At 41.0% G+C, this 21,755-nt stretch overlaps 1 protein-coding gene across 5 annotated transcripts in view; it reads left to right on the top strand.

Moving 5' to 3' along the window:
* Positions 1 to 21,755, top strand: part of utrn (utrophin) — a 196,681-nt gene that overhangs the window by 99,208 nt on the left and 75,718 nt on the right. For all 5 annotated transcript variants that reach the window (XM_085383072.1, XM_085383073.1, XM_085383075.1 and 2 more), the window contains 2 exons: positions 17,124 to 17,296; positions 19,522 to 19,678. In XM_085383072.1, coding sequence (XP_085239198.1) covers positions 17,124 to 17,296; positions 19,522 to 19,678 — 330 coding nt within the window. The remainder of the gene's footprint in view (positions 1 to 17,123; positions 17,297 to 19,521; positions 19,679 to 21,755) is intronic.

Below are 21,755 nucleotides of genomic sequence, written 5' to 3'. Positions count from 1 at the left end.
ATATGGTGTTGTGATCGGATCGGCACAAACTTTGTCGGGGCAAGAGAGCAAACTTTTCTATTTGATTGATCTTAAGGGGGGGTTTAGTGACTTCTCAGTAAAAGCCGAGTAACATACAGAACAGATTTGTGTACCCCAATCAATCTTTTTGGGCCTACACACAGACTAGACAAATCCTCTATAATTGGCCCTGTCAAACAATGCATGTCCTCTAGAGAGCTCATTTAAAGTCTGCCAATATTTCGAAAATAAATAAATAAATTTGACACTTTACACTGGTTTTAAACTTACTACTGAACAAGGATGTGCTGATTGGGTGTGGGCTGTTGCAAATCGCACGGCCCATATCCGCTATATTGAAGCCACATCAATGCCATTGCTACTTGCGACTAGCGCTAACTATAAACCGTCTTAATTTTTTTTTCTCCCATGTCCCCTGCGGGGCTCCATAAGCTGTCACTCTTATTGGCTTTGTGTTTTTCACAGGAGGAGTTCTGTGGAGACGACCACATAACATGGAACATGATGTTCCTTCATAATAGTGGCATGGTGCATTACGGCTATTTACTTGAGCGACCCTGGTAATAAATGCATTCATGCTCCCATATTCATCTAACATCCACTACATGGGTGTCTGTACTGTCGTTCATCCTAAAGTGACCCTGTTTCGACAGGAAATAGTGAGAGATTGAGTTTTATCATATCATCCCCGGTCCCATCAGTAGGGACGTGATAAACTGTGTGCGCTTTGTGTGTGTTTGTGAGTGTCATGAAATGTCAGTGAAAGGAATGATAAAAGCGCACAGAATAGAGTGTGTGACTTCCATGTAGTTTGTTATGGGAGATCAAAGAGCAGCAGCAATTAATGGCTTTCAGTTTTTAGTTCCCTGAAACAATGTCACATCAGCGTGATGTGCCGAGAGACAACCGTTTGACCCATTAAAAGTTAACTTCATGTATAATACTGTGCAGAAGTCTTGAGTCACCTCTCATCTCTTTATATTTTGCTTCCAAGAGCCAGACTTTATCACCATCTTCTTTCTGAAATCTTTGAGTTTTTCTTTAGACATTGGCTGCTTTTTCTCTCCTCTTCAGTCCAGTCCTTGTACCTGAGCATTTTCACATAACAGACAACTTAGGAAAGCAATGAATGGCATCTTTTTAGCACTTTATTAGCAGCCTGTTGCAAAAACATTATATGTTCCCATAAAATAGATAAAATTGCCATGAAATAGTATGCACTGACAGGGTGACTCCCAAAGAGTTATAAGCTGAAAACATATCAACATTGTGTGCAGTGTATTCTTAAAGACATTTGACAATTGAAGGACAAAAGTAAAAATGGCTGACTGACCTAAAAATATCTACAGCAGATGAAGCAAAAGCCTGACAGAGGACCTGAGAGATGCATTTGGTCCTTCAGTTGATCTGCTGTTCGATAAAGCCTCACCAGAAATGGTCTCAGGGGAACGTTGGCTGTCAAAAACACATTCCTTAAGGAAGGGAAGTACAAAATTCAAAACTTAAATTGATGGCAGCCAGTCTTAAATAGTGCAGAGGTTATCTAATTTTTAATTAATTTATTTTTTTTGGTTTGAGTCATGGAGGAGGTTAGGCGAGAGGTACAACAATGAGTGTCTGCATCCATCTGTAAAACACAGCGGAGGTGCTCTCATGGTTTGGGGCTGCATTTCAGCAATTGGGGTTGGGGAACTTGTTGAAATTGATGGAATTATGAAAGCAGAACAGTATCAATCAATCAATAAATCTATAAGCACATTTAAAAACAACAGAAGTTGAGCAAAGTGCTGTACATAGTTTAAAAAGTAGAACAAACACACACAAAGCACAAAACAAAAACTCAGTCACAATTAAAAGCTAGTGAGTAAAAGGGTTTTAAAGATGGCAAGTTTTGGACTGATCCTGATCCTGAAGAGACAGACTGTTCCAAGGTTTGGGCGCAGCAATCGCAAAGGCCTGGTCTCCTCTGTGGTTTAGCCTGCTACTAGAGACAATCAGAAGGAACTTATCAGCTGACCCGAGAGTTCTATTTGGAGTATTTTTTGTTAAAAGATCAGAGAGGAATGACAGCAGTACCATCAGATTTTGATCCACCATGCAATACCGTCAGGAAAGCGTTTGATTAGCAACAGTTTCATTTTTTAGCATGACAGGGATTCCCAACGAAGTGCAGTTAAACCACACCCAGATAGTGTTCCATTGTGTGTTTTTCTATCAGTCATAGATTGGCCTCCCCATAGCCCAGACCGTAACAATATTTAAGGAGTGTGGGATCATCTTGACAGGGAACAAAGCAAAAGGCAGGAAACATTCAAAGAAGAGCTTTGAATGTCCTTCAAGAAGCCTTTAGAACTATTCCTGGAGCCTACTTAAAGAAATTACAAGAATGTTTGCAAGAGAATGCAGAACGTGTTGAAGAATAAAGGTAGCCATCGGCAGGCTGTCTGGTTTCACGGTCTTGATGTCTTGATTCCCACATTGATCTTTAGTTTAAACAGCACTTTGTTACTTCTGCTTCCTCTAACGCAGTGAAAAACCTACTGGTTGTCGGACTGATGATACCTTTCCTGCCACTCTATTTTTGGTTAAATAATCTCAGTGCCCCAGATGGTCTGCAGTTTGCCTAAATTACTGCATGTTCTTCTCCTCCCCTCGATTGGACTATCCAAGTGGTTATTTTTCTGTTTCAGGGGGCATCAAATACAAAACAGCACTGAGGTTAGGATGTTATTCCAGCTCAGTAAATCCTTAGAATTCGGTTTGCGCCTCAGTTATCGTCTGACAGAATATGTCTCATTAGTAGCAGGAAGAAGTTGTCTTTGGAGCCGAATGTGTAGCTTATTAGTGTGACGAATTATTGGTTGGGATTATTGTTAAGTATTATGTGAAGCAGTAAAGCGTGTAATCTGCTGACAGTTGTCTCTGCATGACCCTGTATGTCAGTCAGACAGAAGGAAGCTGTGCAGTTGAGTTTTCGTTTAAGGAGCGCTGATGCATTGTGATATATTTGAAGTATTTGGGCAGCTGGTTAAACTTTTCGGATCCTTGCTCATACTTAACTTTTGAATGCAGTGTTTTTTTGCTTGTTGCTGGTTGACATCACTGTTCAGAGTGCAAAAAACTGCCGAATGACACTAGTGACAGCAGAGCCTCAAAGTTATCTGGCGTTGGCAGCTGATTTCTCTCAAACTCTAGCAGAATTGCACTTGCTTAAAAGTTTCTTATAGTGGTCCTTATTCATCCTCTGGGGTGAGCAGCAGCACATGTAGGGTTGGAGACGTGTGATGTCCTGGCTTTATAGCTTAGAACTGGACCCGATCCCTGGAGAGAAGCTTGATAAAGCCATGAAGAGACAAATCATTGATCATGTGAAAGTCAACAGGGAAATGTCAGTGAGATGAGAGAAAATGAGGGGGGGGGAAAGGTTATTCAGTTAGGAATAAGATCTTTGTGGTTGACTGCAGAATATTGCTTTTGTCACTGATGGAAAAGATCCATGTGTCTCTGGAGATGAAGAAGTTTGGGAGAAAAACCATGCGGTCACAGAACGCACTCATTTTTTTTAGTTCTTTTATTTTCACCTTGTACCCAGCGGAGCGTAAAAAGTGGCTCAGTGCTCATCCGTGGGACGAAAATTGAGTCCACAGCTTATATTAAGTTGTTGCACTGTGCAGGACGTCTTAAGTAAGTAAAGTTGCTGCTGTATGCTGATGGCATTCATCACAACTTGTAATGGAGTCTCGGTGGGAGACGGAATATTAAACTTCAGGCATGTACATGACAATTGAAGCTGTTTAAACCAGGGTAAAAAACTTGCCCCTGCTGAGATGACACAGAGTCAGATCTTCCTTAAATCCGATGGGTAAACTGGATATCAGGGCACGGAGGATTACACACCATCAAACAAGTCATTTCAGTCTAGCAGCAGCAAATGGTTCCCGACTCGTGGTCTGAAATAGCAACATGTAGTGACTGTTAGGACAGTAGGCAATTTATGGAAGGGAAGAAGACAAATGAAGGCAGGGACTCCAGACAGAGTCATGCTTGAGTGATGGGTAAAGTAATTTAGCACAGCACGACAGAAGACGCGTCAATGATGCGGACTGAGACAGCTTCCCTACAGTAAACATTCCAGGAAGTAATAAGCCAACCATCAGCCCGGCCTGTTGTTGTGGTGATGGGAGCTCAGCAAGAGGCCGGCTTGTGGGGGTTGGATATCTCACTCACCTCCCCTGGGCAGTAAACTAACTAGGAGGTGGAGATGACAGAAAATAAAAAGATAAATAGGGTGGAACAAAGGTTCTGAAAGTAGGAGATAGAGGTTGAGAAGGAGGATAAAAAAGAGGAGTTGGAGTTAACAGGAGCAGTGGAGAAAGATAAATATGGCCAAGAAATGGGATGAAAAGTTTATATGAAGGGGTAGGATGGAGAAGCCGGGGTGTAGAGGGAGCCCACAGGCTGTATAACCAGAAAACTGCATTGCAATAAAAAGAACTCATCATACACTTAGGCGCCCACTATGTCAGTGTCATCGCTTCCTCCGCGGGGCCTTTATATCCTCGGCACAGGTTTTTTTGACTCGCGTCTTATTTTGTATTCAGTAAACACTTCCATTTTTGTTTTCAACTTGACACGGGTCTAATAGTGTTTTTGCAAAGAAATCTTAGTATTTGTTTAAATCTCACTAGGGTGTGACTTACAAAACCAGGAAGTACACGCAGTAAGGAGTTGTAAGAGAATGAAAGGTTGGGCGTATTTTTGCTGAGCCGCAAACTTTTACAGCGCTTGTCAGAGCAGTTATGCAAAAATATCAGTCTGTTTGGATGCTCAGAGGCTGTGGAAAGACTTCACCGCTTCAGTTTCCAGCACCATATGCAGGATGTATTATTACATATTTATGGTTTTATCCCCATTTTCGCTCTTTTATTGGACACCGACTTCTTGCCTCCCAGGATTTTTGTCAGTGTTTTGGGGGGTGGAGGTTCTTATTAGCATCTTTGCTGCCAGGCCAAACATTCATTATGTAGCTTGGCTGAAATACTTTCAAAAATCCAATTCCCTTGTTGAATTATTCTCCTTCTTGACATTTCCTTTTTTTTTTTTTTTTAAATTTTTTTTTTTAAGCTCTTTCTTTGTGGTGTTAATTATCACTCATGTCTTCTCCAATACAAAACAATAAGAAGGCATCTAGCTGAATTATTTTATTTTAGAAAATCTACAGAAAGTGGATGTACCACTTTGTTACGTATAGATGCTTGAAGGCTGGTGTGTGTAGGTTTTTATCCCTTTATGGTGCTTTTTCATAAACATGTTCAGGAGTTAATCAAATGGAAATCTGTGGTGTTTTTTGTTTCTCATGAAATTTCACGGCTGTACGGTGTAGGGTTTGGCCTTTGGAAACTCTGTGGTCTTATCTTTCCTCTGAACTGAAGCTCTGTTGTGAGTCCCACCCAGCAGTTCATCCCCGAGGGGTTAGACAGGAACTGTGTCTGTAGGCGGTTAGACCCCTACACCGTGAGATTTCATGGAAATGTGCAACATCAATCATCAACTCTGTTCTTGTTCCCTGTTTGCTGTTTCAGTGGTTGATGACAGTGTTGTCATTAAATTTGGAGTAGAGAATGGATTGTGGTTATTGATCCTTTTTTTTTTTTTCTTACTGTAATGAAGCTCTAATTCTTACACTGACATCATTTTGAAATCCTAGCTTGGCTATCCGTATGATCGATGCATCAGTTATTTGAAGATACACAGAAGCTGTCAAATTGTTTTCTGTGCAGCCTCAAAGCTGGACGCCAACCAGCTCGGCCACCCCAATTTGGAAATCCTTCCTCTTCACTGAACGATGTGGGCTCTAAATAAAATAGCTTCAGACAGATGGGAAAGTAAATGTCACACCAAAGCTGAATGCCGTGTTTCAAACTTCAATAAAAAGGCAATTGTAAACAATATGTGAAGAATCAGTCAGTTTCTATGAGTTCACTGTCTAAAGATTGAGTATCTTTGAAGGGTGTTTTCTTTAGTCGTCGATAATATTTGAAGTTGATGGCTGAAAAAAGCGAGGCACAACTGTTATATGAAGCAAATGTCGGCGATTTTCTTTCTCTTAAAAACAATATGTATAGCAGTTGGTTTGCTTGGCGAGGATGGTGTGAGAGGGTGAGTAGGAGGTAGTGTTGATTTGCGTAATTATGCAATTCACTGAAAAGTAAAGAATCGCCAAGTAAATTTTTAAGACTGTTACCAGAAACTCGATAATGTTTTTATTTTAAGGTGGAGGATATGAAGGCAGGCTTTCCCACACTACCCATTATTCATGTGTCTATTTTCTCTGGTGAAAACAAATTATTCCCTTCATGCCTTTGTTGCTAAATGTGTCACTTTGTGCACATTTGTCTCTGTTCTTGCTTTCTTCAAGGCGCTCTCATTCTTCCATTCTTTTGATATTAAAGCATTTGCTGATTGTTTTCCAACTTTCTCTTCCTTCATCGACATAAGTATGCAATAATTTATCATCATCACCATTTCCTTTATCCATCAGTTCCTTTCTTGTGTGGTTTGTTGCTCCAGGCCAGCCCCACAGAGTGTGACAATGTGCTGCTTTTAAGCCATTATCATAATGCTTTTCATTTTCTTTGAGAATATCAATGTGTTTGAGATGTAATTTGAATGTATGTTAGTGGGCTCATTGCATAACACAATATTTTTGTTCTCGCTTTTCTACCATTACACTTTCATTGCCTACTTATAACCTGTACTCACCCACTGTTTTGACACCGGCTCCATAGCGCCACAGGACAGTCCTTCACACAGTGGTCTCCTACTGTTCATTATTGGAGCACACTAATTGGTCCAGTCACCTAACCTTCTGAGGCCTCTTTCCTCCCCACCAAACACAGCAGGTGTCAGGCTCATGTTCAAAGCGTATTTCTCCGGCAGCCCGCCGTGGAGGCGACAGCCGCCTCAGAAGCAATCACGTCACATCGACTTTCTTCTTCTTCTTCCTTTTAAAAATAATTTCTGTTGTGATATGATGCGGTGACTTGCTGGCAGACCACCCACAAAGGTCAAGATCTTCTGTTCCTAGATGCCTTTACCTAGATGGCTTCACTTCAAATAGTGGCCAAGAGTGGAGATAAAGTAAAAGAGATGGGCCGCTGGAGGAAAATAGTGATGAAAAGGAAGGATGGAGAGGGAGAAGCCTTTGAATGCTAGGGAAAAGCAGGGTGATAAAACCCCTTTTTTTTTTTTTTTTTTTTTTTTTTTTAATCCAATAAATTGAGTAAGTTAATAGTGCTCACAATTCAATGACTTCTTGTTCATTATTTTACTTCCAAAGGTCTGCTATCCAAGGATTCATTGATTTCTATTAATAAGTGAGACCTCTGCTTTAGTTAAACTGTTCTAGAACTATAATCTTACTGACATAAAACAGTCAGACCTTGTTTTTGTCTTTTAATACTGTGTAGCCAACACACACCTAGAAGCTATTGACATATTCTGTTGTACAATTACTACTCTGTATTTTATTTTTATTGTTTGTTGCAAGCTTGCCTTCACCTTGTTAGATTTAAAATGCACAAGTGGCTTACAGGGAACAATGCTATTACCGTTTATTTGATTTGTTTGATGTCTGCCTTGCTGCTTAGTCTTTATGGCAATGCGGGCGGTATATTAAGTTGCTGTTAATCGAAAATAAACATTTTCTACTACTTGCTGGTCACATTTTAAATGATCTGACCTACCACGAGACAAGGATGGCTTTTAATTGTTAATCAGACACCAGGAAAGAGGCACACTCGTTGGACACACAACCCCGGAGGCACAAGATTAGCATCTAAGAACCACTGCATTTTACCTCAATCTTCAGGTCATCTCCCAAGAGTCTTGTAGACACACTGCAAGACAAAAAGCCTCTCCACAATCAATAGCTGATTACCAGGTAACAGCACACAGGCTCTTCTAATCAATTTCCACTCCCTGTGTTAAGGAGCTTGCATACGAATTTCAGGATGTCCTTTTTTTCTTGGTTATTACGATGGCTATGTAGAGTGTCTGCTATTATTGAATCCCCAGAATAAGTTATTATTCTTCTCCATGACCTTTGACTCCAGTTGTCTTCTCTAATGGCAGCTCTGTCACATCACTGAAGGTTAGCTGTCAATTGAATGTCGGATTGTGGCTTTTTAATGTGCGTGTTAGCTGGAACATGCTTTATTACTTTGTCAGCTTGTAAGTGTAGCCCATATATAACTTCTGTGAGCAGATACGCCAGATAATTGTTTTCTTGGAAGAGACTCTGTATAATAAGAGCATGTGATGCAACAATGTCATCATTCTTATGTTGGTTATTCTTCTTTTATCTGCCAGTCTTTTTATTCACGCTCCTTCACAGTAGTCACATTGGGAACCGCATTAACCTTGTGTTTACTAAGTACGGTGCAGAATTCGATAGCTGAAACTGCTGTCAACTCTGCGATCGTATTCTCTGAGAAATTTAAGCCTAAACGAGTTCGAGAAGTGGCCTTCAAGTTTACAGAACTATTTCTGCTGCACAATTGCACATTTGTTCGATGAGAAGGGTTTACACATCTGAAAGCAGAGTACTTTAAAATACTGCAAGAGTTCTTTCATCTGTGCACACCCACAACACTTTGTTCCAAAACTTGACACATTTGTTATACTGCCAAATGAGCCACAACGAAGACGCACTCACTTTGCCCGCTTTACGCACAGATACACACACACACATACGCACACACACACACACTCTCTCTCTTCAGGGCTCAGATCTCCCCAAAGGGCTGCTGCCCTCCTAACAGGAAGAGGAGTGTCAGTGATAACCCGAGGCACAGGAAGTGACTTCACTAGATGTGAATTTAAGAGGCTGCGAATTATAGTGGAATGCTGCAGCTGCATTGATTTTTCAGCAGATGCTGCACATTGTAAAGACAGAGCCTGGATTAGATAGGTTTGTGTGAATTTTAACTGATCTGACAGGGAATGGTTACTGGTGGATGGGTCTGCTGTTAGAATTGCGTTGTGTGTGCTTGTGTGTTTTGGTTTACGTGCCCACATTTGTGTTTATTCATTTGCTCTGTTTGGCAACCATATCACAGGATCACAATCTTTATTTGGACAATATGGCCCCGGCTCCCTCTTGACATCATCCGAGATGGTAAATTGCCCTGCTTCTGTCTCCTGTCCTTCAGCAGTTGCTCTTTAACGCTTTCATATCCTTTTCGGTGGTCTTCTGTGTAGATATTGAGACGAGGTTTTTGTTGGATAATTTTGATTAAATATGCTTTGGATTTGTCATTCCTGTCCTAATATTTATAGTTCCTTTGGTCCAGATATTTCTGTATAGGTTCTTTCTTTTGTCTTAAATCTTTGATGACGCGTTGGCGTAATTTTAGAAAGCTTTAGAAATTGGTTTTTCAATATTTTTTTTCCATTTTCAACTGAAGTCTTTGTGGAAAAAAACAGTTTAGAAATTTAGAAATAAGCAAACACTTAGCCATCTGTGAAACTTTGTGTACGTATAATCATGACACACTCAAGAATAACACACAAAATGTACTTTTTTTTTTTTTTTTTTAAACGTATAAAACAACAAATCAGTCACATGGAAAAAGTTGGTATAAACCTACATGAATCACCTTCACATTCCAAAAATGCATTAAAGAGAGATAAAAGCATCCATATATCCATCCTGATTCATCCCTCCCAATCAGTCGGACAGCAGTCTAAGCAGGGAAACTCATTCCTTGCCGTCCCTCACTGCCACCTCTACCTCATCCAGGGAACATCAAGGTGTTTCTAAGTCAGCTGAGCGATATAGTTGGTACAGCATGTCCTGAGTCTGCCCCAGGGGCATCATCTGGTTGGACATCCTGAAAATACATCATCTTGGAGGTGGAGGAGGCCCACCCTAGTCAGATGCCTGAACCACCTCAACTAGATTCATTCGATGTGGTCGGCGAGGGGCAAAACAAATTCAGAAAACCCATATGACGACAAAGAGACCAGACAAGGGACCAGTTCACCCTGGGAGAGGGTTACCAGGGTCCCAGTCTGGCATTGGCTCAAGGCTGGGTGTCTTAGCCTGAGAGCTACATGGGGTCTGCCCTCCTATGGGGCCACCACCTGCAGGAAGTGCTGTAAGGGTTTGGTACATTGTCAATTGGCCTTTTAACACATATTGAATAATATGTAAACTGTTAGAAAAAAATAAAATCCTTCGCTTGGTTGTGAAAGTAAAAAAGTAAAAGTATAACAACTAAAGCTTATGCGGAAGAAAAAACAGGATTTGAGACATATGGCGTGTGCACTGTAATATTTAATTTCTGACTCACTCAGCTTATTTTATCAAATATAAATCTTTTAGTTTACAGTTAAGTGCTTCGAGTTTTTTTTTTTCCCATTCTTTTTTTCTTTAAGCAAAAGTTGGAAACGTTTGGGAATCTATTACGGGGTTTTTTCTAAATCCTTTTTTTGCCTTTCCTCGCATTTTCTCTGCTTTGCTCACCTTCATGTTATTACTCCGTAAGTTTGTGTTACTCTTTGCTCATTCACTGAACTTTATTTTTCTTTCCTCTCCTCTTTTCGCCCGAGGGATTAGAAGCGTTACATTCTTACCCCTGTAATGGTTCTAATCCGCTTACTTTAGTAATGTAGCCCAACATTAACCCCGACGTGCCTCGCTTTAGGCTTCATCCATCTCTGTTTTTGCATTCTTAATAAATGTCTGCTTTTGTAAACCGCACTCCTTAAGTTGATTGCACAAAGTTAAAGCATTAAAAGCCTCGGTGAGCCAAAATCATCAAACAAGTTTTAGCGTTTTTTTTCTTCTTTTCTCCCAGCTTCCACCCATTGTTGAATTAGTTATGCTTGTCAAATGTACCAATTCGCTGCAGTTAATTTTACATCTTTCACTAGAAACCCCTCAAACGGCATATATTTGTCAGCATAACTCACAAGTGCGATTTAATGGCCTCGAGTATGTAAATATTTTTAATTAGCTAAGTGCACTTCAAAGTCTTTGTCTTATGAATATGCAAGGTTGTATTGTATTTTTTCTTCCCCCTCACTTGACAGCCATCTGTCTGCATGTCTTTGATGCACACCACATGTCTACCCTGCTGTTCAAAATGCCAGCACACACTCGAGGAGTCAGGCTATCACTTCCACACTCACACACAGGTTTAATATATGGAATCAATTTTAATGCTTGCACCTCTTTAACATAGCCCTATATAACACAGCTCCTATCCGAGCCTCTTCAAAGCATTTAGCCTTTACACTATAGTAGGAATTTCAGGCCTCACTTAATTCAGTCCTCTGCAGAGTGATGATATTCAAATTGTGGGATCTGAACAGTAACGGCCTTTAGTAGTTGGGTAGTTCTAGTAATTTGAATAAGGGCTGTCAAGGAAAGGTGCTGTTCACTGATTAAAATACATAAGAAATGAAAAAGGTTCTTTGTGGAGCAGATTATATCGGCCCCTGTCCTGACACCCCACCATCCCAAATTCCCATTACTTTCCTTTTTCTCATCTATGAACAAAACATCCACGTTTTCATCCCTTTTGCACCAGACGGGTAGAAGATTCCACCTGCACTGTTGGCCCTCTCCCCTCGCTTTCTCTCTTAACCCTCACAGACATCCTTTCTTCTATTAATATTCTTCCTCTCTGCCCATTTTCTCACTGACATCTCTTTTTTTTTCCTTTTATCCACTTTTTATTTTGCTTCTACTGAATTCTGGTCTGTATTTTCTTTCTTGGCAGAAAGCCTTACTTTTCTCATGAACTGCCTAGCTCTATGCCCATGCAGGCCTCAGGAAGTGGGTGTGTAGTGTGTTGAATGGGTTTAGGGGGGAGAGAGAAAGAGAGAGAGGTAGGGAGAGGAGGGGAAAGGGAGGATACTGATTAAAATAATAAACAGCTGTGTGATAGAGCGAGGCTAGTGGCCAGAAAGAAAGAGCAACAGAGGAAGAGAGAGGAATGGGGATACCAGCTATGGAGTTTGTATGACCCCCGCCCCCCGCTAAAAAATCAAGCAGAGAGCTGGAGAATTCAGGTAACTTTTTAAAAAGTTTCTTCTTCTCGAAGAGGGAGAGAGGACGGAATGGCAAATAGGTCCCGCTCATCTCTTTCACCTTCCCAAGAGACAAGGGGATAACCGGCAGAGCTCCAACTCAAAAGAGGGGCCAAAGTGTCAGACTCGCTGTTCAGGATCTAGACGCAGAACCTCGAGGCAGCTCTCTGCGAACATGTGGCTCCAACAAAAAGAAGGCGGCATTCTTTGACTAAGTGGCCCAGTCATGGCAGTGATTAGGAGGGTGTCATAGAGCGACCAAACTGGGGCTGGTAGCAAGTCGGACGCTGAGGGGGACTCTGTCTCTTTGAGCCCAAGTTACCTTTAGCAAGGGTAAATCACATGCCTCCGTCTGCTGTGGTCTCTCCTCTTGGTGTGTGTGAGACTGGATGAGAGAAAGTGCTTTTTATTTAACTAATTGAGAGCAAACGTCCCGGCCCTGCCCAGGGTTGGACTACTGGACACGGTGAACAAAGCTTCCTTCATACTTTGAAGGGAAGTGGTAGAAGGAAAGCAAAGCAAACCCGAAGGAGAGCGCAGACCTGTCCTCAACCACACCAGTCGTCCCTCAAGACACAAACCGTTATCTCCACTTTGCAGACCTCCACCCAAGATTTGTCGGATTTCTGTCGCGGTTTAGGTGCTCCATTCCTGGCCCGAGGAACTCAACAATCAGCCTACAGCTGCTACTCTGTCAAACCTCCAGTGGCACCACTTGTCCCTAAATCCTTGTCTCAGCTCTGAAGCATGACTGCAGGGTAACTGTCACCTTCCCTATGCAGTCTGGCTGCCTTTCAAAGGAGGATGCTACCAACATTTGGCGGGATTAGGCGAGCACACGCACCGGCATGCATGTTCGAATGCTGCCAAGGGGTGTGTAAATTGCCTGTTTTGGGATTGCAACCTGGTTTTGACCCTTTTGTGTCTGGATTTTTTGCAAGAGCTGGGTTTTTCAGTTGCCAGATTCGAGATTCTTCAAATTCTGGATTTATTATTGATCTGAACGCTGACCTTGAATGTTCTGGTTTTGACCATAACCACTGGAGGACTTGTCTACTTGCTCTAAACCTGAAACATCCTTTCATCTGTATGAAAGTAGAGAAGATGTAGGGACACAAGGGAGTAGGAGGAGTCAGAATGATTGGTTTCAACTTCAGCTTGCAGGAGCTGCTCAGAAAGTTTGAAAAGGTATATTATAAGTCTGTTCTGTCATAGCTTGACTTCTTTTAGTTTTTGAATGATGCAAACGATCAGTACAAACACAACCATCTTTCATTCTTCTTTTCCCCCTATCTTTGTTGTTGTGGTCCAAATTTAGTCAGCTTTATGAAGTCTAAGCAGTCCTTATTGGACTCATTAAAGTGGAATGAATGGTTCTGAGAGACGATACTGTGCAGAGAGCGAATTAGTATAGAATGAGACCCACAGCCATGAAATCAGCATCATTTGTCAAAGCGGACCTTTACGCTAATTGCTTTATTAAGATCTAAAGGCTAACATGGCTTAGCCAAGTAAGGGTCATTGTTGTTTTGTTAATGTAAACAAGTTCCTTTAGGTGAGAGTTTCACCGATTGGCGAGCACGTCTGGGTGTTTTGTTCTTTTTGCCCTTCAGCCATAGCTTAACAGCATGTTTAATGCTTTTATCCTTCATAAAGCTTTAAGCAGTAGTTGTTGCTTCAGTTTCCAGGGAGACTCGGTCGAATCGCTTCTCCAGCTCCAACAAGCTCACAGCCAGCAAATCTCTATCACTCATTACAGTGTGCATGAGATCCAGAACCATTAACCTTTCTGCTGCTTTTCTTCCCACTCGCACATAAATCAGTGTTTGTGTGTATGGTGAGTGCGAATTTATAGATCGAGGAGAGGAGGCATATTTGAGGTCCTTTGCCAGGACCTAAAATGGTCCATTTTTAGTCAATAATTCATAAATAAAACATAGAAGAAAAGTAAACACAGGCCGGTGGTTACTCTCATGGTGACCTGTGGCATACAAATGGTTTTTTATGTGTGTGTTTGGGTATGTCTGTGTTGACGAGAGGGAGAAAATGATCCGTCGCTACACTTATACATCAACATATACAATCCTCTGGCTGCAAGCAGTCTTTCATTAGTTGAAATGCACCCTAAAAGGGGGTTTTTGTAAATGAATATATGTGCCGTTGTATGTCCGTTCAATGTATGCTTTCTGTGTTATATGTGAATGTGCTAGTGTGTGCAAACTATTTCCACTGGAAGTAGAAGCGCTAAAGGAAAATATAAGGGAAGCACTTGGGTAATGACTTGAAACACAGCCAGCTGGCTCAGAAGCCAAATGTGTCTCTGTCTTTTATTCTTGGTGTTACTCTTTCTTTCTGTCTTTATCTCCATATCCTCTCCCTCTGCCCGTCTCTCCCTGGCTTTCCTTCTTTCTTCTGTAACCTTTAAGAAGGATTTTATTTGTGCCTTAAAAAAAATGCAGTGGATCATTATCCTTGCAGATCACAGCAGAGGCATTTGCTTCGGCCTTCAGTGAAATGCCCATTGGCATTAACTAACTGCGGCATATTGCCACAGGTGTAGCCGTTTCATGTGCAGTCTGGTCGCACTGTGGCTGAAATTTACTTTTTGAAATGTATTTTTTGTTTTTCATCAGCGCACTTTGCAGAGTATTTAAACTCTACTATAAACTATTCAAAACATATACACAGGTCATGTCTTTTCATACTCGTCTAACATACATCCACTCTGAGTCTCCTGTATTGTTTATACCCATTCAGCGTCTTCCCTCTGTTTATATTGGAGTGTGTATTTGGAACCACGGCTGATTTTTGTCAGTGGATTTTTTCTGTGTACAAAAAATGCACACACTTGGCATCGCTACATGTAGGTCATGGTAGTTGGACAGTTGAAAACTCTTCATTTTTTCACCTTAGTGTGATGGACTTTCATTCAATGTTTTCACACGCTACTCATGTTTTGACCTGTTGCACTTGTGGCAATGAGTGTACTGTAAGTGTCGACTCTGGCCAAGTGAATCCATCACTTTGGAGAGTTTCATTTTCTCCTCAGTCCTCACTAAGACCAGAGTCTGTGGATGTGTGCATGATGTGTGCGCCTGAAGCCTTGTTTATACTCTGTTGCTGACACAGACACGGACAGCTGGAGACACAATGGCCGGATAGTTATTCCTGTTAAGCCTTGATTATACTTTCTGCAGCCGCTTGGGTTCAAGTGATGCAAATTTTGTTGGTAAATGGGGATTACCTGTCTTTTTTTTTTCTTTTCTTTTTTTTTTTTTTTTTTTGGTGACCGCGGACTCATCCTGAGAATTTACATTACACCCACCCCAACTGGACTTGCATCCCAGATGGTGGACTTGAGGTGAGCTTCAAGGAAGTATGAAATGGGTTCTGAACCTGTGTTTCCAGCTGTCCGTGTCTACAACAGACTTCAGTCAAGTCGAGCGAGAGGAGTTATCTTCAGGATATTGAATAGCAAATTATTAAGGAAACTGGGCAGGAAAAATGAAACTAGAATATGACTGCATTCTTTTTTCTTAAGCAATCCAGTACCGAAACCAATTCCAATAATGTTGTAGGTTACTAATACTCTAATCTTTTAATAATTTCGCTCCGGAGCCTGTTTAATACCAGGTTTCTGTGCCCATTCCCTACTCACTGGGGAACGGCAGGATGATGGAACAATGGGGGACATCGCCAAATCCCTAATCATTTTTGACAAACCAGTGAGAAACTTAACACAAATACATTGCTTAACTGCTCAGTTATGATGTATAATTTACAAATATAATAGTGTAATATTAAAAAGTTTCATATCTAGAAACATTTTGAAGATATGTTCATTAATTCATCTGTAATAGGCCAAAATTAGCACGGGGTGATCCGTGTATCCGTTAGGCTCTAGTTAGTGTAGTAGCACATTAATGGCAGTACAGACCATTTCCATTACTGCACACAGTTATTATAGTGATGCAGAGGATAGGAAAGCAATTCCGCAACAATGGCCTTTTCCAAGATTTTCCTGTGTTTTTATAATTAGAATAAATGTAAAATATTACATTTCCAGTGCAAATGATACACAATTAACTACTTAAGCTGCTGAAGATGTGTAATTTTATACACCATGTCTTGTATTATTTTACGTTCCTGCACTGTTGTAGGCTATATGTCTTATTACACTTTTATTAGCTACAGCAATTTTGCCCCATTTGCACACCTCTGTGCTCCAAGCAGTGTTACACTTACACACATGGTATTCTTTGGAGTCTTTTCTTTATGTGCAGTTGAAAAAGGTTGAACTGAGGGGAGTCCCAGTAGAGAGAGTGCGCGAGAGAAGAACACGGAACAGTTTTATACATCTAAAAATAAAACATTTGACAGGATCCTCTGCTTGCGTCAGCGCCCCTTGTGGTTTAACCCTCACACACAGACGTTCACACATGCCCTTTGAGATGGGGTTCTGTAATAGAGCCACTGAGTTAAGAACACAGACGCACAAAATCTTGCTTCATCATAATATTGAATTTGGTCCTGTAAACATACACACATCCATACACAGAGCATTTTTGAGTCACACTGCAGTGCATTAGAACTTTATACCAGCATAAAATGAGAAATTCTTGCTGTCATTCAGACCTGGTGTAATGTAATGGTGGTCCAGCATTAATATGAAGGCTGATATTGCTCGGGAACTTGCTTCTGGATGGCGTGGGCCTTCCAAGTCGGCAAAAGGATAGAAGTTCAAATCTTTTTAGTCAAAGTACCTTGAGGATATTCCAGAAAATATAAACTTTTCTGCCCTCTGGTAAATTTGTTTGCAGTACGCTGTGATGTCCCTCAAGAAAAGTCTTTGTGACACAATCCGAAGAAATTTTAGGTTCACTTGTAGTCAGCTGTCTCATCCATTTTTTGTGATAAGAATGATGTGAAACTACTATATTGCTGCCCTTGACTGTACTTTAATTTTCCGCTGATAAAACCATGTTCTCTGTTCGTATTTTTAGGACATCCAGGCTGAGATCGATGCCCACAATGACATCTACAAGAGCGTCGACGGGAACAAGTCGAAGATGGTTAAAGCGCTGGGCAGCTCAGAGGAGGCCGTGTTCCTCCAGCACAGGCTGGATGACATGAATCAACGATGGAGCGACCTGAAGACCAAATCTGCCAACATCAGGTCAGTAAAAGCTCTCAACTTAACTTGTTAACTTTTGCTTTCTCGAGTCTTTTGGGTCATGGATGTCAGATTGCAGTTTTTTGCCTTTTTGCTGCTCTCAAACTTGGAAGAAAAAAGATATCTTGGCATAAGGTCTCAAGGCAATGGTTCAAGTAGGTCTCAGCTTGAGTGTACTCCTTTTTTTTAATCAGCTAGTGTGTCATAACATTGCAGAAGTTTTGATTAACTATTAAATGTAGTGCATTGGGAGATGTGCTATTTCCTGATCAGAAAATTTCCTTTTCCCCAACATGTGGAATTCTGGAGCCCAGGAAGTTGATAAATGAAAACAATCCAATCAGAAAATGCTTTCATTTAAAAATGAAATAACAATGTCAGTAAAATGGTCTGCATTTGGACCTGCTTTGTACTCAGTGAAAATCCTAAACACTGCGCCTTTAAACACAGTGTCCATAGTGTCTACTTTGATTATTTTACACAAATTACACCAGGCTTCTACACAGTAACTACATCAGGCGGGTCAGACTTAACTCAGTAATCTACTCATTCCAGAAACAAGCTCATTAATTCAGTCATTACTCTTATGCATCACAGCCTCCATCCCAGGCTGCTGCCAATGTTGTTTTCTTAAAATGCTTTAGAAATTTTGGAGGAGGAAGAACAATAGCTACTGCGTGATATTTTTATATGTGATGTGACCGTTTACAGCATCAAATACTGCAGAATAAAATGTCAGGTCGATGCAGGATAGCCACAAAACAGTGGTGCTGTCTGTTTGCATCGTGCCTCTCTCTGCGCTATTGACACTACGACAGAACATCCTGCAGCAACCAATTTATAGCTCGTTGAGCTTTTGTCATCCTATTTCTTTGTGATTGGTACTGCAGTTTCAGAGAAGTGAAGGTAGTTCTTTGACTGACTTGCAGCAGTCAGCCCAACTTTGGGCTGCTACACATGCAATCCCGAAGGCAAGAAGTTGAAGCTGATGAATATTCAAGAAATTTGTGCATGTTTTAAATTTGAAGTGTCCCATTTTGGGGGGAATTCAGGTGGTACTTTAATTTAAAAACAAAAAAGAGAGAGATGGATTGATTTTTCTGATTGCATGATTGAAATTGGTCTCAAGGTTGCTCCTATTGTAGTCATGATTTAAAAACATTCTTCGTATATGAAAATATTCATTTGCATACAGTATTTTAGGAAATATTCATTTGAGTTGTTTATAACAGCCTTACACTGCCTCCTGTTTTCTGCATGTCCATCGTGAAGCAGAGGGATGACGTATAGCACAAAAAATACCCGAGAGCAACCACGGTAGGACATAAACTTCACACACGTAGTGCCTCGTCAGCCACAACCTTGGCATAAATAAAAAAGATTGGTGATGAGTAGGGACGCGGACGGTGAAGAAAGTGAAGGCAGAAGTGAAGGTGACAGGGCCAGATGGAGATGTTCAAAGAGGAAGAGGGGAGGGTGAATAAAGCCATGCCAGGAGAACAAAGTGAGGTTGGGATATCAATACAAATGATGAAATGATTCTGAATTTATAATGGTTTATTTTAGTGGGAGAAATGGGACTTAGTCAAGCTGAAGCATTGCACAGAAAGGATAGAACGGGGGAAATAGACAGCAAGAAAACTGTGTGTGTGTGTGTGTGTGTGTGTGTGTGTGTGCGTGCGTGTGGGAGATGGGATACGGTATGATGATTGCATGCAGGCCATTATGCCTTAATTGCAGTACATGTGTAATTAAGGCTAACTCGGTAAGTGGCATTAGGAGGTCTCTGTACACCGTGTTCAGATACATTTTGCCCAGAGGAGAAGAGAAAAATAAGTGATTATCAACACACATTGCACTCAAGCTGCCACCCACACCGTTAGCAGCCAACTGCATCCACCTTCTTCAAATAACGTCCACTCCAGAAGGCCAGCGACCTCTTTTTGAGTGGTTAGCAATCTGGTTTTTACAGGGTTTTGTAAGGATATGTCTTTTTACGTGTTGAAATACAGTCATAGCTAGAATGTAGCAGGAAGAATTCAAAAGTTGTTGAACCTTACTATGTGATTTAAACGCTATAATTTAAGAGAATAACAAATTTGAGACTGTAATATGTGCGCATGTATAGAATAAAGTGTAAAGTAAGGAGTACAGTTTGAAAGGATTTACTGCGATACTGTCACAGGGATCTGGTGGTACTAGTTTAAGTGGATGCTTCATCTTGGCAGAGCACATCTGGAGGTGAGTGCTGAGCGCTGGTCTCGACTGCTGGGCCTTTTGGAGGAGCTGTGGAGGTGGATCTGCATGAAGGATGAGGAGCTGGCGAAGCAGATGCCCATCGGAGGAGATGTGCCCACTCTGCTGCAGCAGCAGAATCACTGCACGGTATGAATTGTTGCCACAGGCGATGTTCCTGCCACACTCTGAAAGATTTATCCATACCTTGTCCTTTCCTTATTGATTTTTCTTTAAGTTTTCAGAGAGAAGCTTCAAGAAAGTAACTTTTTTTCCCTAAAATAAACGTTCCTTCTGAACATTTTAAGCATTTGTAACCATACTCTCAGCTTGATATAGCCAGCCCCATGTTATCAAGCTTTTTTCCCCTTCTTAAAGCAAATGCCTCATTAGTTGTCCTCTCTCTCTCTTTCTGTGTGCGCAGATGGTTTCCTTGCGTTTGACTAACATCTCCCTCACTGTCCTAATCATTTTCTCCTGTTAGGGTACAGAGGGTTAAGATTTCTTTTATTTCGTGAAATTTGCTAATGTTATATCGTAGCAGCCTAACTCCTCCCTCCTTATCCTGAGCAGACGTCTAATTAACTAGAATAAAGATATTAAATTGCACAAGATGCGTTGTTGTTGTCATAAAGATAAACAAACGTGTTATTAAAAATATAACCGTGCTAACGATGATTGTTTTTCAAGCGTTAAGCCCAGCAGCCGTGTGGCTATGGTACATTTATTCGTTTCCAAATCCTGCATTGGTAGAGTTTTAAAGGCCAGGTTCGACATCATTGCCGTACAGTGAGTAGTGTCCTTTCTCGTGTTTTATCATTGCACTTATTGATGTTTTTACACTACACAGAATCAGTTTTTCTAACAAGCAGTCAATACCTTTATTGTGCTGACCCATTCGTACCTTTGCCATCAGTGCCGTTTGTCAGCAGTGTTCCCCACTGTATTATTTATTGTAACCACTGGTTATTGTGATAGTGCACCGGAGTGTAATTGCTTTCAGATAAATGACTCAGCCCGTGGCTACTGTTTACTCCGAGCCTGCCGGCCGCTCTTGACATCATAATGCGTTTCTCGGCATCCCGTTCGCCACACTATTATTTTGTTCCCCAAAACGCCTTGAGAGTAAACACGTGTGCAGTCATGTGTCACAGACGCAAGGATCACAGACACGCTGACAGATCAGCTGGCACACGCGCACACGGAGCTCAGTACTCCTGCGTTGCGACACCTTAGCATACGCGAAGCGCATTTGTATCTGAATGCCTTCTCTGATCTGCTACATCTTTGTGTAACTTTTCAATGAAGTTTGACAAACTATATTTTGAAATGTCATTTTGTAATTTTAGATGGCAATTTGTTAGATACAATACTGTTTGAGGCTAATGAAGCAATCATGCACATAGAAAAGAAAGGAGTTTCAATTTTGTGAAGCATTTCTGTAATAATTTGTAGAAAGAAATATGAAAGAGAGGGAAAAAATAAGACAAATTACACACGCACACATAATAAAGTGTGTAATACTTAAAGCACTAATTCCAAACTTCAAAAGAAAAAAATCATTAGAGCAATGTGCTCAGTGCTTTCCCTTTTTTGAAAGAAAATGGAGAAGGAAAAAAAAGACATAACTGATCGACCACAGAGACTAAGAGTGGGCTCTTCCAGTGGCACACAATCAATTTCTTGGCTGCTGTAATGTCTGCTAAATATAGTCTTTTAATGACTTAATGAAGAGTCGTTACTCAGAAAGCAGAGCAGATTATGTAAAAACTATATATTATGGGAAAAGAGAGACACTCTTCCACACTTTGCCTGGTTGACAGTCCAAACTTGGAGCCTTTATGGGAATCTTGTTTCTGATTTTAATTGAGATGGGTTCATCAGAGTATGCTCTCAGTGATCTGAGATGAGGCTTGCTCCACGTGTCTGCTGAACACCTTACAGAGAGAAGAGAAAGGCATTACCCCAGCTGATCAGATGAGCTCCATTATATAAGCGATGAGTCTGAGAGCACACGCAGTAACCACAGAGTTTAATCTACCTTCATGTCCACTTCTACTTTCCTTTTCTCATTACCCTCTCTCAGCCCTTTTATCTCATTTTCTGTCATCCTTTGCTGTGGTTCCTGTCTCTAGCCTTTTTGTCTCTTTTCTTTACACTCCTCCTCTCTATTTCTTTCACATTTTCTCCTCTCTGCTTTCCCTTGTTCATCTCCAGGTATTCAGCT

The sequence above is a fragment of the Rhamphochromis longiceps genome, linkage group LG15 (assembly GCF_057381845.1).
Source record: "Rhamphochromis longiceps isolate RC_006_pf linkage group LG15, R_longiceps_female_GT1.1, whole genome shotgun sequence".
Lineage (NCBI taxonomy): Eukaryota > Metazoa > Chordata > Actinopteri > Cichliformes > Cichlidae > Rhamphochromis > Rhamphochromis longiceps.
This window is presented reverse-complemented; position numbering and strand designations above follow the sequence as displayed.